At 36.8% G+C, this 16,512-nt stretch overlaps 1 protein-coding gene across 5 annotated transcripts in view; it reads right to left on the bottom strand.

Annotated features, from left to right (window-relative positions):
- LOC121314344 (uncharacterized protein C8orf34 homolog) overlaps positions 1-16,512 on the bottom strand; it is a 150,807-nt gene that overhangs the window by 107,389 nt on the left and 26,906 nt on the right. For all 5 annotated transcript variants that reach the window (XM_041247485.1, XM_041247487.1, XM_041247484.1 and 2 more), the window contains 3 exons: positions 7,351-7,498; positions 3,648-3,779; positions 1,277-1,405 (listed from right to left, as the gene is read on the bottom strand). In XM_041247485.1, the coding sequence (XP_041103419.1) occupies positions 1,277-1,405; positions 3,648-3,779; positions 7,351-7,498 (409 nt within the window). The remainder of the gene's footprint in view (positions 1-1,276; positions 1,406-3,647; positions 3,780-7,350; positions 7,499-16,512) is intronic.

Here is a 16,512-nt window from a genome sequence, read left to right as displayed (position 1 = left end):
AATTTGTATTTCCTTAAAAAAAAAATTTAAAAATTGGTGCAAATGATATTTTGGTGAGAATACCCTGGTAAAATGATCCCATGTACAATGGGTGAATAATGAAAGTCTTTATCATTGTGTTAATTTTGGGACCTGTTTATTATCTTTTTATATTGTTTTTTCTTAAATACTACAGTATACCGGTAACTTTGTGCATGATATCAGCTTTTGAGCCAGTGCATACTTTACCCCCTTTATAGTATCTCTTAAAAAAGTAAACACCTGGTGGACACATTTTGTACTTCTGAAAATTACAATATAATTTGTCTGCCAACCCAATGTGCAGATTGAGAGTTACAAGTTCTTAACATTTATTTTAATCACAGTTATTTACATCGTCATACTGTGTCATGTTTTATCATATTTTAAAACATGTTGATTTTGAAGAATTCCTACAAGACTGTAGTTTTGGTTTCAAAAGTTGTTAGTAGTTGTTATCCCGACTAACATTTAGTTTTAGAATATTTAACGGAGAGACTAAATGCAGGTTACTCCCTGATAAAGATTATATTCCTCTACTTTCCTTTGAAATGCAAGTCTCCTTGTAGAAGTGTCTTTGCATTAGCTATCTAATACCATCTTGATCGTCTCAAGATAAAATAAATGTCAAAAGTCTCTTTTTAAAACACGTAACTTTTTTAAACACCTTTCAAAATGCGTACATTGAGAGAACGACCTTTAAGGGAATTTGCTAATTAATCATGTAAAATATGTTGACTTATCATCCAATTTTCATATCACTTTAATTCAAATGAAACCTGCAAAGGGTTATACATCTATGAAACTAATTATGGATGTTGGCAATAAGACCCCACACAGTAGGACAGTAAACTAAGGCCAAAATAAAGTGCAAGAGGGGACAGCATCAGGTTAGATTTAATCATAATTGTAACCTTTATAGAAGGTAAATAATAAGACAACCTGATCACACACATGCATGCATGCATATATATATATATATCTAATATATTATATATATATTATATATATATATATATATATATATGTATATACATATATATATGTATATATATAATATATATATATTATATATAATATATATATATATAATATATATATATATATATATATACATATATAATATATATATACATATTATATATATATATATATATATATATATATATATATATATATATATATAATATTATGTATACTATCGGAGCTGTTACTATCTGTCCTGTTTTACAGGAAGCGAGTAGTATAGCACACTTACAGCGTGACAGATTCTCCAGTGCCTTTCCAAGCTTTCTGCTTTCCTGAAGGATAAGGTTCAGTTCATCAAAGTCCCGGCTATCGGGTTTAGTACTCCAGTCCCACCCAGGATGCTCTATTGACCTTGGTACTGAAAAAAAAAATAACATTCAAGAAACATAGCCCTCATCATTAAACTGATTATCAAAAATAACCAAGGTTTGCTCTTTGATCCAATAGACCTGTGTTTAGTGGTTCTGTAACCAATACAATGAGCCCACTAAACTTCAACTTGCAAAATCCCTTTGATCTCTTGAAGGCACCAAGCTAGTCTAAAACTGTTGATTCCAGTGTCGACAAAATACATATTTTTTTCAATGAACATACCCAGTCTAAAACATGTATGATTCCCTTCAAAAGTAGATTTGTTATGAGAGTAATATAAACGAAAGCCAAAACGGTGATTTTTTTTTTTTTTTTTTTTGGGGGGGGGGGGGGGGGCTCGGGGGGTGTTTGATCCTAGCCCCAAACATGTTGTCGCGAAATTATATAAATTGAAAAAGTTTGGGACAGTAGTGAATCTTCCCAGGAGTGGCCATCCTGCCAAAATCTCTTCAAGAGCAAAGGCTAAAATCGTCCAGGAAGTCTCAAAGAACCCTAGAACATCCAGGGATCTGCAGGCCTCTCTCGCCTCGGCTAAGGTCAGTGTTCATCATCCACCATCAGAAAGACACTGGGCAAAAATGGGATTCATGGCAGAGTAGCAAGGCGGAAACCACTGCTCACTAAGAAGAATATGAATGGTCGTTAAGTTTGCCAAAAAGCACCTGGATGATCCTCAAGTGTTCTATGGGCAGATGAGTCAAAAGTGGAACTTTTTGGCCAACATGGGCCCCGTTATGTCTGGCGAAAACCAAACACTGCATTCCATAGCAAGAACCTCATACCAATGGTCAAGCATGGTGGTGGTAGTGTCATCATTTTGTGATGCTTTGCTGCATCAGGACGTGGATGACTTGCCATGAATTCTGTTCTGTATCAGAGAATTCAACAGGAGAATGTGAGGCCATCCGTCCGTGAGCTGAAGCGCAGCTGGGTCATGCAGCAACACAATGATCCGAAACACACAAGCAAGCTTACATCAGAATGGCTCAAGAACAAGAAATTTAAAGTTTAGCAATGGCCTAGTCCAGACCTAAACCCCACTGAGATGTTGAGGAAGGACCTGAAATGAGCAGTTTATGCTCAAAACCCCCAAATGTCACTAAGTTGAAGCAGTTCTACTTGAAGGAGTGGGCCAAAATTCCTACATGGCGCTGCAAGAGACTGATCAATAACTACAGGAAGCATTTGGTTGCAGTTATTGCTGCTAAAGGTGGCGTAACCAGTTATTGAGTCTAAGGGGGCGATTACTTTTTCACACGGGGGCATTGGCTGTTGCATAACTTTTTTTAATAAATAAATTAAATAAGTATGAACATTTTGTGTTATTTGTTCAGTATATATTATATATATATATATATATATATATATATATATATATATATATATATATATATATATATATATAATATAATGTTAGGACCCAACCCTAAATACACCCTTATCATAAATTAACCTTAGGGTTAATTACAATTTAGAACCCTGAAATATGTTCATGTTCGGGTGGGGTTGTCTTGCGAATAATTCCATCGTGAACCCAAACCCAATCTGAAGGTCGTCATCCAAAAACACAACATAAATTAAGCATGAGCAGCAACGTCACAGTGTGTGTCGTTTTCTAATTAAAGCTACAGTACGTTAGGTTATTATCATAAGCCTGGTTCCTTGAAATAGAAATGTATCCATTACCATATGGGTATTTACCTCTTAAAGGTCCGAAACCTAAATAAGATATATCAAAGCTGCTCGCAGTGCCTCTGAAGCAGTCATGGCCTGCCCCCGAGGGAATAAAAGTACTGCGCTCACAGATCTCTGCGTCATTTTTCCTTCAAGCCTGCTGCAATCATGGGATGCGGTGACCTTGAAGGTTAATGGTTACATTTCAATTTCAGGGATGCAGGGTTATGATAATAACCAAACGTTCCCATTCAAGTACAAAATGTAACCATTACCATATGGGTGAGTATACCAAAGCCGTCACAAGGGGAAGATAGCAGAATGACTGGAATGCTACAAGACTAAGCCAAGAGGCTGCCCTGTGTGTTACCATACCTCAGTAACAAGTAGCTAAGGCTAAAAAAAGAGGGAAAACCTCACTACTATGCCAGTGTTGTAAGGGTGGACTGGGAAGCTTCCCTTAACACTCCTCATTTATGTCTGCACTGTTTTTTTCAGGTTTTTTTTTTTTTTTTGTTTTAATAAAGTTGGTAAAACATCAGAAGCTTGCTTACATGACTTTGATTCCGGTGAAGGTGGAGATATGTTGGATACAGCAAGGTCACTCTTGGACTTTTTTGGCTTTTTGGGATTTATCTGCCATGGCTTATCATACCTTCTGAAATCCTTCCTGGTCCCTTTGATCTCTGAAATGGAAAGGTGGATGTGATTTCATCACTCATTGCTTTACAAAGGTACATGCAGTTTCATCTTACAAAAGGATGCTGGTTAATCTACACATCTACCATTTATTTTATAGACTGACCGATGAGCTGGTAAATCTATGCATTTACTGATTTTACACATGAACGTAACATATATACACATAAACACACATATACTGTGTGTGTGCGTGTGTGTATATATACTAGCTTTAATAACTTTGACCCTGTTCAATGGATTTGCACGAAAATGCAGATTGTGGTCCCTTTGGTTAGATCTATTGATGTGGGCCATTTTGTTCTGCTTGGATCTGTGTTTTTTTGTTAATCTCCAGCTCCAAAATGGTTTGGAATTTTTGTTTGACAATTTTAGGGTACAAGGGAACTGGCTCAGAATAGTGCCGCCTCCTGGTTTGGTGAAAAAAATATTAATCTGTTCCCGAGTTACAGGGATTTAAAATTTTGGTTCAGCTGCAGTACAGCTCTTGAAGTTAGATGTCTGATCTTGAAAAAGGAATTGGCTGCATGACAAAATATCATTTTTCTCAAGGGTCTAATCTTTTTCCAGAAAACAAAACAAAAACAAAATATTCATTCGTATGATGTCATTCGAGGCGACAATGCTTGGCTAGTTTAAAGTCCATTCTTCCCACCAATCTGAGCCCCATATAGATATTCAAAAGTTTATGGTAAGAGTGCTTCACACTGCTGCCCCAGGAAGTGCTGTCTGTCTCAGGAAAACCTCTCCCGAGGACTCGGCTGTGGCTGTCCACATTCTTTTTTGCCAGAGTAGTGATTTTTTTGGCAAGAACAGAAGAACCTCAGTAAAGACGATCCCCCTCACAACAAAAGAAATTACATTCTAAATTCCTTTTTTTGCCAGAACAGCTGCTTTTTTACTGTGAACAATTCCTTTTTCGTCAGACGAGTGGCAAAAAAAAGATTTTAAAAGGATAAATAAACACATTTCCCACTCACAAAATGAAAAGACAACGTTACAGTCAGTATTATGGAGCCCTAATAATATACAGACTGGTTTACTAAATCTATATGATTTTCAGGCAGTTTAAATTTTTTTTAAACTGAAAACAAAATGTCCAATTCACAAACAAAGGGTTTTTTTTCTGACGAAAGAAAGTTAGACATCCGCGAAAAAGGATATTTACTGTAATGCCAATTCCTTTCTCAAAATCAAACATCTAACTGCAAGAGCTGTACTGAGCATGCTCAGGACCAAAATTTCAAATCCCTCTAACTCAGGAACAGATTAATATTTTTTTCGTTAAACCAGAAAAAGGCACTATTCTGGACCAGTCCCCTTGTACCCTAAAATTGTCAAACACATTTTTTTTTCACTATCTGAGCATATCTGAGTAGAACGAAATGGCCCACATCAAAAGATTTAACCAAAGAGAACACACATCCACATTTTTGTGCAAATCTATTGAACGGGGGTCAAAGTTATTGAAGTACAGAAATTGGGGTTTAACATTAAACTGCCTACTCAATCCTAACTATAGTGGTGCTAACACGCCACATATATATATATATATATATATATATATATATATATATATATATATATATATATATATATATATATATATATAGTTTCTATAGTAAGTATTCACACCCATTGGACATTTTCACAATTTGTTGTATTACAACCTGAAATCTTAATGCATTTCAATGGGATTTTTTTTTTCATTTACACAACCTACTCAACACTTTGAAGAGGCAAGATAATTTTTATTGTGAAACAACAGTTAATAAAATAAAAAAAAAAGAAAATGTCTTGGTTAGATAAGTATTCACCCCCTAGAGTCAGTACTTGGTAGAACCACCTTTGGCAGCAATTACAGTTGTGATTCTTTTGGGGTAAGTCTCTACCAGGTTTGCACATCTGAACCGTGTGCTTTTCGCCCATTCTTCTTGGCAAACTTGTTCAAGCTCTGTCAAGTTGGATGGGGATCGTTGGTGGACAGAAATCTTCAAGTCTTGCCACAGACTTTCAATCGGATTCAAGACCGGGCTTTGACTGGGCCACTCTTGACACTCACCTTCTTGTTTTTAAGCCACTCAAGTGTCGCTTTGGCTGTGTGCTTGGGGTCATTGTCCTGCTGAAAGGTGAATCTTCGTCCTAGTCTTAGGTCTTTTGCAGACTGAAGCAGGTTCCTCAAGGATGTGCCTGTAGTTCACTCCATCCATTTTGCCCTCTACCCTGACAAGCATCCCAGTCCCTGCCGATGAAAAGCATCCCTATAGCATGATGCTGCCACCACCATGCTTCACAGTAAAGATGGTGTTACCTGGGTGATGTGCTGTGTTAGGTTAGAGCCAGACATAACACTTTGCACTTAGGCCAAATAGTTCAATTTTTGTTTAATCAGACCACAAAATATTTTGACACATCTTTTCAGAGTCCCCCAAATGCCTTTTTGCAAATTCCAAGCAGGATTTTAAATGGGCTTTTTTCAGAAATGGCTTCCTTCTTGCCACTCTTCCATACAGGCCAGATTTGTAGAGTACCTCAGCTATTGTTGACGCATGGACGGTTTCTCCCATCTCAGCCCTGCAACGCTGTAGGTCTTTCAGGGTTGTCATTTACCTCTTGGTGGCCCTTCTTACTCAGCTGCTCAATTTGGGAGAACGGCCTGCTCTAAGCAGATTCTGGGTGGTGCCATATACCTTCCACTTCTTAATGATCAACTTGACTGTGCTCCAAGGGATATTAATGCCTTTGAAATCTTTTTATACCTCTCCCCTGATCTGTGCTTTTTCACAACTTTATTGTGAAAAGTTGTTTGTTTTGAAAAGCTCCTTGGTTTTCATGGTAGTATCTTTGGTTTGAATGCACTACCCAACTGTGGGACCTTACAGAGACAGACGTATTTAATCTGAAATCATGTGAACCACTTTTATTGCACACAGTGAATTCTGAAGGCAATTGGTTGCACCTGAGTTTATTTAGGAATGTCATAGCAAAGGGGGTGAATACTTATCTAATGAAGACTCCCCCCCCCCAATTTTAAGGTGATCATTTATTTATCTTGTTTGTGTAAGCATGTGACTAAAAACACTTGTAACATGTGACACTTTTTTACACAGAGAATAGTGAGGGTCTGGAATCAACTCCCCAGTAATGTTGTTGAAGCTGACACCCTGGGATCCTTCAAGAAGCTGCTTGATGAGATTCTGGGATCAATAAGCTACTAAAAACCAAACGAGCAAGATGGGCCGAATGGCCTCCTCTCGTTTGTAAACTTTCTTATGTTCTTATGTTCTAAACAATGAAAACAATGATTAAATGTTGAAAAAAAAATATGTATGGCATAGGAAACATCTACGGTAAGAAACATGTTCTAAACTCATTGAACATTTCCTTTTCTTTTACTTTTTGAAAAACAATTGGCACATTTTGCACTAATGCAAAAGCTTTAGGAACCAGGCACATTATATACAATATTACTTCAAAAAGTAAAACTCTAGTAAATTATCGCCGCGAATGCCAAGTTGTGCAGGTCAGAATGAGAAAGATGAAAGCAGAACAACATACCTGTTGTCCCAGTCTCTGCCCACAAAGCCGCAGATCCTGAGAGAGTTCTTTGGAGCTTGCTCGGACTGCCTTGTTTAGTCTGCAGGTGATTGATCAGAAAGGGAATAGGATGATCTGGGGTCTCACTTATCAGTTTGGTCATCATTTCCTACCACAGCAAAATGAACAAAATTCAGAATGACTCTTGGGATATTAAACACAGTGGGAGCGCAGAATAACATGCCATGATCACAGTAAGCATGCATGCTCACCTGAGCTCAACTAAAAAAACCAAAGGCATTAGTATTTTAATTACAGGAACTTTGTACGTCATTGCAGACCAACAAAGTTTACACACTTGACTTGCACAGTCTCAGAAGTCTGGCACCGGTGTAGTAGAAGTTCATTTCTAACGTGGAGCTGGAACATTCTTCCAGTTCAGCACATGTTTTTTTTTTTTTTTTTTTTTTTTTTTTTAACAAGTCTATACAAATTAGATCAGTGTAGTAGTTCCGTGTACTTAAATGTAATTTAATAAATGATTATATCTTTTGTGTTATTAAAATGAAAAATTGAACTCAATTTCTGTGGTATTTTATCTTTTTCAGTTAATAAAGTTAAACATGTCAAGTAATCAAAAGTACACATTTGAATAAAAAGTAACCAATAGCACAATATTCTTTCTTTATTTGCCCAATACAAATGTAGTATTTTCATTCGCAGTCTATGTTCATTTTTTCTGGTGCCACTTTATAACTTTTTTCTCGTTTTGTAAAAATATATTCACTGGTTTACTAATGTTCATCAACAACAAAGGTGAAACAGGGTCACCATCACAGGCTTATTTGTAGGCTTGCTACTTTTCGATATTAATCAGCAAAAAAACCTGGTAAATTCTTCCTAAAATAAATGTTGATATTACTTGTCGATTTGGCAAAAAAAATTAAAATCAAATAGTAGCAAGCCTACTTATTTGTCCATAAGTAACACACTTGTGAGGGAGGCTGTAACTAACAAACTATTCCCCTTTCAGTTCTACTATCTATACACTGATGAACAATGAAAACGCAACAGTCTAAGTTTTAAATCAAGTTTTATATTGGGTATATACCTGTTATTTACATTTTAAATAGTGAGCAGATAGGTTTGTTGATTGTTTGAGAAGTACTGAGCCGATTAAGAATCTGTATAAATAACCATTCGAAAAGACTTGATTTTAATTAACACAAGAACAGCGAAAGATACGACCATGCCCTGCTTGAGTAACGAAGATCGCCTGATTTGCTATCGGCATGATTGAAGGAGGTCTGTCTGTGAGAAAAGTTAACCAGACTGAGATATTCTGCTTCAATAAATCAGCAGGCTAGACCAGAGAAACCAGGAAAACGGCTCTGTGAGGGACAGGCCACACCCTGGAAGGCAGAGGATCACCACACCGGCCCAGGACCATCACAGCCGGCCTATCCATCTGCGTAATTCTTTTCAGACTGCAGTGGCTACAGCACGAGAAATTTCAGGAAGAAATAATCCACTCATCAGCAGAATGACTGTAGTTCACAGTCTGCATGAAAATGATTTGCATGCTCAGAGGCCGTTCGGGAGTAACACATTGACAGCTGAGAGATGAAATCACTGTCTTCTGTGGGCCAGAGAAAATTTGAAGTGACGGCAGAGAGTGTGGTGGAGTGTTTTATTCACTGATGAATGCCATTGTGCCCTTGACAGACCTGATGGAAGACAATGTGTGTGGAGACATGGTGAACATTATGCCAACTGTTGCATTGTTGAAGCCAACTGCTGGGGCAGTGAAAGTGTGATGAAGTGGGGAGGAATCTCCTTTAACACAAGAATGCCTTTGGTGCACATTGAGGGCACCTTACTGCTCAGCAATACACTGACAAAGTCCTTGAGACAACAGTGCTGGGATTACAATTGCATGACTTCAAGAAAACGATGTTGAGGTCTTGACATGGCCAGCTTTTTCTTTAAACCCGAGTCCAATAGAACATCTGTGGGACCAAATCACCAGTGCCATCCACAGGAGACAACTGCAACCAGCCAATCTTTGCCAGCTGGCAGAAGAGTGGCGGAACATCCCACAACAGTCTATCTGGAGGCTGATCTGGTCTATGCGTCAACGCCGGCAGGATTGTGTTAATACTCATGGAGGTCATACCTGATACTAACTTTGTAATGTTTTCATTTTGACAGTGTGTCACGTTTCATCCTGAAAACATATGATTCTTTGATCTGTATTTTTGTTCACATTTTCTGTGATTTTGTTTGATATCCTTATGTTTAAAATATTTGATTAAATCCAATCGACCCGAGTGTCACGTTTCTTTTATGCATCAGTATATATCGTGAGCTAGGTTACTCATTTTATAACGCTGTCTGGCTGAGTGTATAATGACCAGCACTAGGCAGAAGTGATGAAGCAAGGTGAGCTTTTTTATTTAGAATAAAACAAAGAAATACTTTTTAAAGAAAACAAAAGGCTAGCCCACTACTGGGGCCCTATCTATACTTCTTCAGATCTAATGTTTGAGGCTGGCTAATCCAATTCTCAAAAAAAAAAAAAAAAAAAAAAAAAACTAAATGGTCACAAAATAAACTGGTTTTGCTGATCCACTGGTCTTGCGGATTTTGAAGACATATTGTCATCCTTGGAATCACCACTGGGGATTGCACACAGGTGAGTTCTAATTCAATTCTTTATCTTTCCTTAGTTGTTTGTATTCCCAGGATTAACTCCAGCTAAACACTCCCCTTTTATCCTTGAATTTTCCCGCTGTAGCAGGTCATCCTGCTCAAGGAATTATAGGGCGTGTAGTCTTACACACACACACACACACAGTGAGGGTCTCGAAGAGCGTTATAAACGGGAGAGGGGGTGGGGGGCGCCGCAGGACACATAACAACACCAATCTGACTAAAATACAAAATAAAATAACTCCCTCTATAATGCACATACAGTGAAGCAAAATGTAACTTTCTGTGAATTAACCTTGCATAAATACCATGTAATCATTGCTATATTTCTTACAAAACAATAATAATAATAATAATAATTCACACTCGTGGTGGATCATTTTAATTAGCAGTTTTTAAACTATAAATGGCCTGGCTAAACGCCAGTCGAGACATGCTGTAGAAGCATTATATCTGAGTCACGTTATAACCGACAGCCTTATAGCGAGGGAGCACACTGTGTGTGTGTGTGTGTGTGTGTGTGTGTGTGTGTGTGTGTGTGTATATATATATATATATATATATATATATATATATATATATATATATATATATATATATATATATATATATATACACACATACAACACACACACACACACACACAACAATAATGAATGTTAAAGTAAAGGGGAAAAAGTAAACATGCATATTCAACGCAAATTACCCTTTAAAATATGTTTAGATTTTTAAATATAAAGGACAACATTTGATTGCTTTCACTGGTAAACTGTTGCAATTAAATTAAACTAATTAGAAAAGCTTAGATGCTACTATGTGGGCTAGCCTGGTAAATCTGCAGTGATGTTAAATTGAGTTAAGAAAAAAAAAAAAAGAGAGAATCAGTCATTGCTAATATAGTTTCCCTTGCAAAAGTTACATAATCAAATAAGATTCAATTTCACAGTACAGTAATTGGAAGTTTAGATGATGATAGCTGAGGCAAGCTGTGGAAGGGTATCTTTGTAAATACCATACTGTGTATTTAACCTATAACACAACCTAATTCAATTAAAACCCACTCTAGTATTCAGCATTTGAAGATTGTTTAGGCACATTAGGAAGTCTTTACACAGACACTAATAAATCCCAAGTACCATCATGTGGAGTGCAGTTTATGTAATACATGTATCATTTTGGGTCACTGCCTCAACTTTTTAACAACATGACAATAACAGATGTCAATATGGAGTTCTCACACAGCACTGGGAAGGCAATCATCATATTTCAGTAGGATATAGTCCTTGCTGTCACTACGTTAAGAATCACCTATTGTGAATCTAAAATTACGATGGTACAGTATAAAATTATTTATACAAACACAGTTATGCAATGACACAGTATAAATGAATAATAGAGGCATTTATTTATTTATTGTTTTGATAAAACAAATTCACTCATTTTTGTTATATTTTGCATGAAACATCTTAAACCTGACAACTGCAGAACAACCGTATAAAAACTAAAAAATATACATAAATATAAAATGATGTGTAAGTAGAAGCCTTTTAAACTCTGCTCTTTATTACTTCCATTGTAAATAGGCACACTAATAGGCTAAAAACAGACGCAATACCCTGAAACTGAACTTGGTGAAAATCCTTACTGCATCATTTAGATCCCAAGAATCCTGTAAGCAAGGGAACCGAACAACACTGTAACATTGAGTCCTTTCTATTCACACCTCATTTTACATTGACCAGAAGCTTCTGAACAGTGATTGCAGCAATGATGACAGTATTTCAAAGGGAGAATATACAGTACACCCCAGCAGCTACACCTTAACACCTTTCCACACAGTCACATCTGTCATTTTTTAAATATGCAATAGTTTGGTGGTATATAAATCCTGTATACCAGAGAGCTCAAATTATGTTAATATTACAAACTGGCCCTGAGAAGATGAAACACTGATACCTTATTATTCCACAAACACCTAAAGGGGGTACTTACTAATGTCTTGTGTCAACTTAAAAACGTGTATTGAATTGCCATTGTTAAACTGTTCCTGAACGACTCAATGCAACTGTATACTGTACAGTATATTCTCCAGCCCGAAAATTAACTGAACTCTTGGCTCCCAGACTTGCACTTGCTACCAAATGTTACGGTGTTGGCAAATAAAACACAAACTATAGGCTATTTTACCTAGTCATGTTGCAGTGGGAATGTAAAAACACTTCCATGGAACCACACTCAATAAAGAGAGTTCACCACCACAGTAATTAACAAAAAACACATAATGAAATTAGCAGTACTGTCATCCTTAAATAATAAAAAAATATTCACTGTGCAGCAGGATTCAGACTAAAGCATGCAAATAAAACATGTGTGCACTGTTTAGAATGCCCAGCAGGGGGCTATGAAATCATCAAAAGGTTTATTCCATAGAGGTACATTTAAATATCCCTGTAAGGACAAAAATAAGTACTTTAAGCTTAATTACAGAGTAGTTTGTTTAATTTAGGCAAAAAGTATTTGTGTTGCAGAGCACTTGACCTGTTTTACAGAAATGGATGTGATGTCCTGGACAACCTTGTAAAGAGGACAATTCATCCCAATGGGGTTCTTTCCAGGATAAACATTTACATCAATTTTTATATTGTAAGATTGAGATGTAAAAAATGGTCCTATACCTCCACTTCTATGTGTCTGTTTAGGGTGGATGTCCTCACAGAGCACCACCTATGTAAAGTTATTTTTATATTTTTTTATCCACTTCTTTAATGTACACCCATCTGCTCATTGGTGTGCATTTAGAAGCTCAACGCTTCAGGAACATTAGCGTTCCATGCTGTTTGCAGTGCTGCCATAGCAGAAGACCAGCTGCCCAGTGTCAAGGTTGCTTAGCGGATAGAATAGCTGGCATCTTTTGCAAGAATACAGGTGGGTCACAGAATAAAAGAGACGTCATACCCTGTGTGAAATCTTTTGTGACAATAAAATAATGCATACAATCCAACTGAAGTGAAAGGGCCCTTTAGTTGATCAGCCGCATATTAAAACTCTTTTGATCTATTGACACTGTAGAAGCAGATATGCAGATATTCTCTGCTATCTATCAGCTCATTGTGCTCATAATTTATCATCAGCCGAAAACAGCAAGATGTTGCTCCTAAAAGCCCACTGTGTTGTGATAAATAATTCCCTTGTCAGTGTGCGCTGAGCTCTTGGGTCCAAGCGAGTTATGCAAGATTTTAAGACAGCAGACATGTCCTGCTGCACACACATAGCAATCCAGAAGAATAATATAATAAGTCTGCAACTAAATTGCTTCAGACATTGATTGATCAAGAAAAAGGAGCGTGCACATTTTTTTTTTCTTTTTAATCACCTCTCATCTCAAATTGACTATACCGTGCATTCATCTTGAAGCTATTTCAAAGTCCTGAACAATCAACGATAGGAAGGTTCTTGAAAAAAGGTTAAAATCAGCCTTTTACATTTTCTGTTAAATCAATAAAGTAAATGAATCAAAACTTCCAAGGTATGTTTTAATTTGTGTTTTGCTTTCCTCCAAGAACATCTTATGAAAATGTACATTTCAAGGGATGAATTTGATGCAGCTCGAGGTATATAGCATATAAATAAAAACAAATAATAATATAATCCTACTTAATTAAAATCTGCAAAGATTACTAGGCAGAGTAGTTCTGAGCAGGTAAAGAAGCCTATTTAGGTAAGATACCCGGTAATACTATTTACATGCTACTGAGCATTATCCAAGTTTTGTTTATTTATTGATTGCAAACTTTGTTTATGGTGTGTGTTTTTGGTATGGGGGGGGTCAACAAATATATACACAAATTACCTAAACACCTTGTTATCCATCAAAACATGTTAGGTCCATAAAAATAGGTGAAGGATCTAGCATCTTTCAAATTAAAACTCCAGCACCTGCAATTTGTCATAAAGAAGTGGTTAGGAGCAACCAATGATATAAATTGTGACTCACCATCTTTTCTGTTAACTCCATAAAATTCTAGAGCTGAGGCTCAATTTGGTTACTGCAGTAATTAGGTGTTTGTAAGTTCGAAAAAAACAAACAAGTGAAAGGTTACAAGGGAAAGTGCTTTCCTTTGCTTTGAGTTTTGTCTAGCCAGTTAGTGAAATGAAGAGCAGTGAATAACCACTGGAACTGCCAACTGCTAGTAACATCCGCAAACACTCTAAATGATTCAATCAACCGATTCAAGAAAACTCAAATATTGTTTAAAGGACTTAAAAAGGAGTTCCATTAATCGCGGTCACTACTGAAGAAAAGGACATAATTAAGTGACTGAATTGCTCATCTGAATCAGTTAATTTTACTGGAAGACTATTTGCTCTTATTTAACAAAAGCCTGAATGGCCCCAGACCCACTGATTTGTCACACACTTTATCAATGCTGCAGATACTAATTCAATACTTCTCCAACTGAACTAAAGAATCAAACGGTATTACAAAAACTCTACATGGGAAATGTAATACATGTATATTTGCAGAAGATTTTATTTTAAATAGTTACTGGCTCATACTTAGTCAGTAATTCATAGTATTATATTTGCTGATTAAGAGTGTTATTATTTTCTTATAGAAAAAGATTAGACAATTGATAAATGCTTGCTTTTAAATGTAATTAATATCTACACTGAAGCTGAGATATTATCTGAATATTAATGCTTGCCGAGATTAACATACTGACTTGTGCTACTCATTTATTTTCTGTTTTTGTACAGCATTATTTAACTTTTTAATAAAAGAGATAACAGTGTGTGCTTTACTGTCAGTTATTGTTTATGCGAGCTCCGTCACCCGTCTCAGTACAAAATCGGCCCAGCCTGGACCAATGACCCGGTGGCAGACCGGTAGCAACTGCAAGCAGACAGGCCCGGCCCCCACAGTGGGCAAACTGTCGAAATCAGCCTCACCCCTGAGGCGACCCCGCAGGCCTGACCTGGACTAGTGGCCAGCCAGCCTGCCAACCCTAGGGTGCCACTGCGACCAGGACTGGGCGGGCAGCCACCAAGTCCCCATGGCATAGACACCAGGAGCAGCTTGCCATCGGGACTCCAACATGTTGGTCTACACACGGTGATAACCCTTAGCTCACCTCCAGGATTGTAGAACAAAGCACAAAACAAAAGAAGAATCAAAAGAATGGCTTTCCAAACCCAGGTGGCCAGGGTTAATTGATAATCAATTAATAAATTAACACCTGGCCACCTGTTGCACATTAAACTTCAATCAGACAGACAGATAAGTCTAACCTCCCAGCCCTGCCATATCTAGTATACACTTTGCTTTTATAAAATAAAACAAATCCTATTTACAATCAAACAAGAAAGCATTTAATGTATAAACCACCACCAAATACACATCGGTTTACATTATTTGCATCGTAATGAAGTATGCAGCATTGTCGAGTAGGCTATTTACTTATTTCTTTATTTGTTCTGCATACTGTTGGTGTACATAAATATTTAAACACATTTATTTTCACTTTTTTGTCAATGTTTTAAGCCAAATCCACAGTCGTTCTGCTCTACATTTTAAGGGGTACATAGATATAATCATTGTTCTATAAAGTACACTATCTGGTTTGACTTATGTTGAGTATTACTAATGTGATTTTGCATTAAATCTTCACCAAACTTATGATTAATTCATAACCTCCTGTAGAAGTTTCAGATCGCAATTGACTATAACGTTTCACTTACTGAGTGTTTATTGCAGGATTATGAAGACTCTCTGTATGTGCTTGCACTGTTTTTTTTAATTATTATTATTATTTTTAAAGTCACTCATCCTGTGTCTCTGCCAGTAAATCAGTGCCTTAGTGCTGGAAAGCATCCAAATCTTGCATATGCAAGACATAAAGGGCACATGAAACAAGAAGAGATTCTGAGATGATGAATAGAGATATGTATGAGATACATTCCTGAAAAATGACAGATTAAAAATAGACTCTGGTCTGTTTCTAATAAACGACAATTCTTTTTAACTCACCCATCTCTCATGATTCATTCCATCAGTGGTTTAGTTTCTGTCCAAAGTAATCACGTGGTGACTGTGACTGCATTTAATTCAAATGGGCTAATCTCACAGTCTATTAATCACAGAGCCAATTACAAGAAATCTCCAATTAGCTCTGCTAAGAAGCAACTTGGCAGGTTATTAAGTTAACTAATGACCACTCCTCTGTGGTTCTTCACTAAAGCCACAGACGATGTATTACACTTTTTTTTTTTTTTTTTTACATCTACCGAGGCAAAATGAATAGGTCCAGCAAAAACCTGCTGTACTGTGTTGTGTGACCACCCAAATGCAAAATACCTTCAATCCAAGAGGGGATGATAAATCAGACCTCTGTTGAAAACAAGGTATTATATAAAGTGCTACAATTGAATTTCTACATTCAAAACATAGTGTGGCCACATTATCAGAAAAAC

This window comes from Polyodon spathula, chromosome 4, assembly GCF_017654505.1.
Source record: "Polyodon spathula isolate WHYD16114869_AA chromosome 4, ASM1765450v1, whole genome shotgun sequence".
Classification (NCBI taxonomy): Eukaryota; Metazoa; Chordata; class Actinopteri; order Acipenseriformes; family Polyodontidae; genus Polyodon; species Polyodon spathula.
Note: the sequence above shows the minus strand (reverse complement) of the source record. Positions and strands in the feature narration are given on the sequence as shown.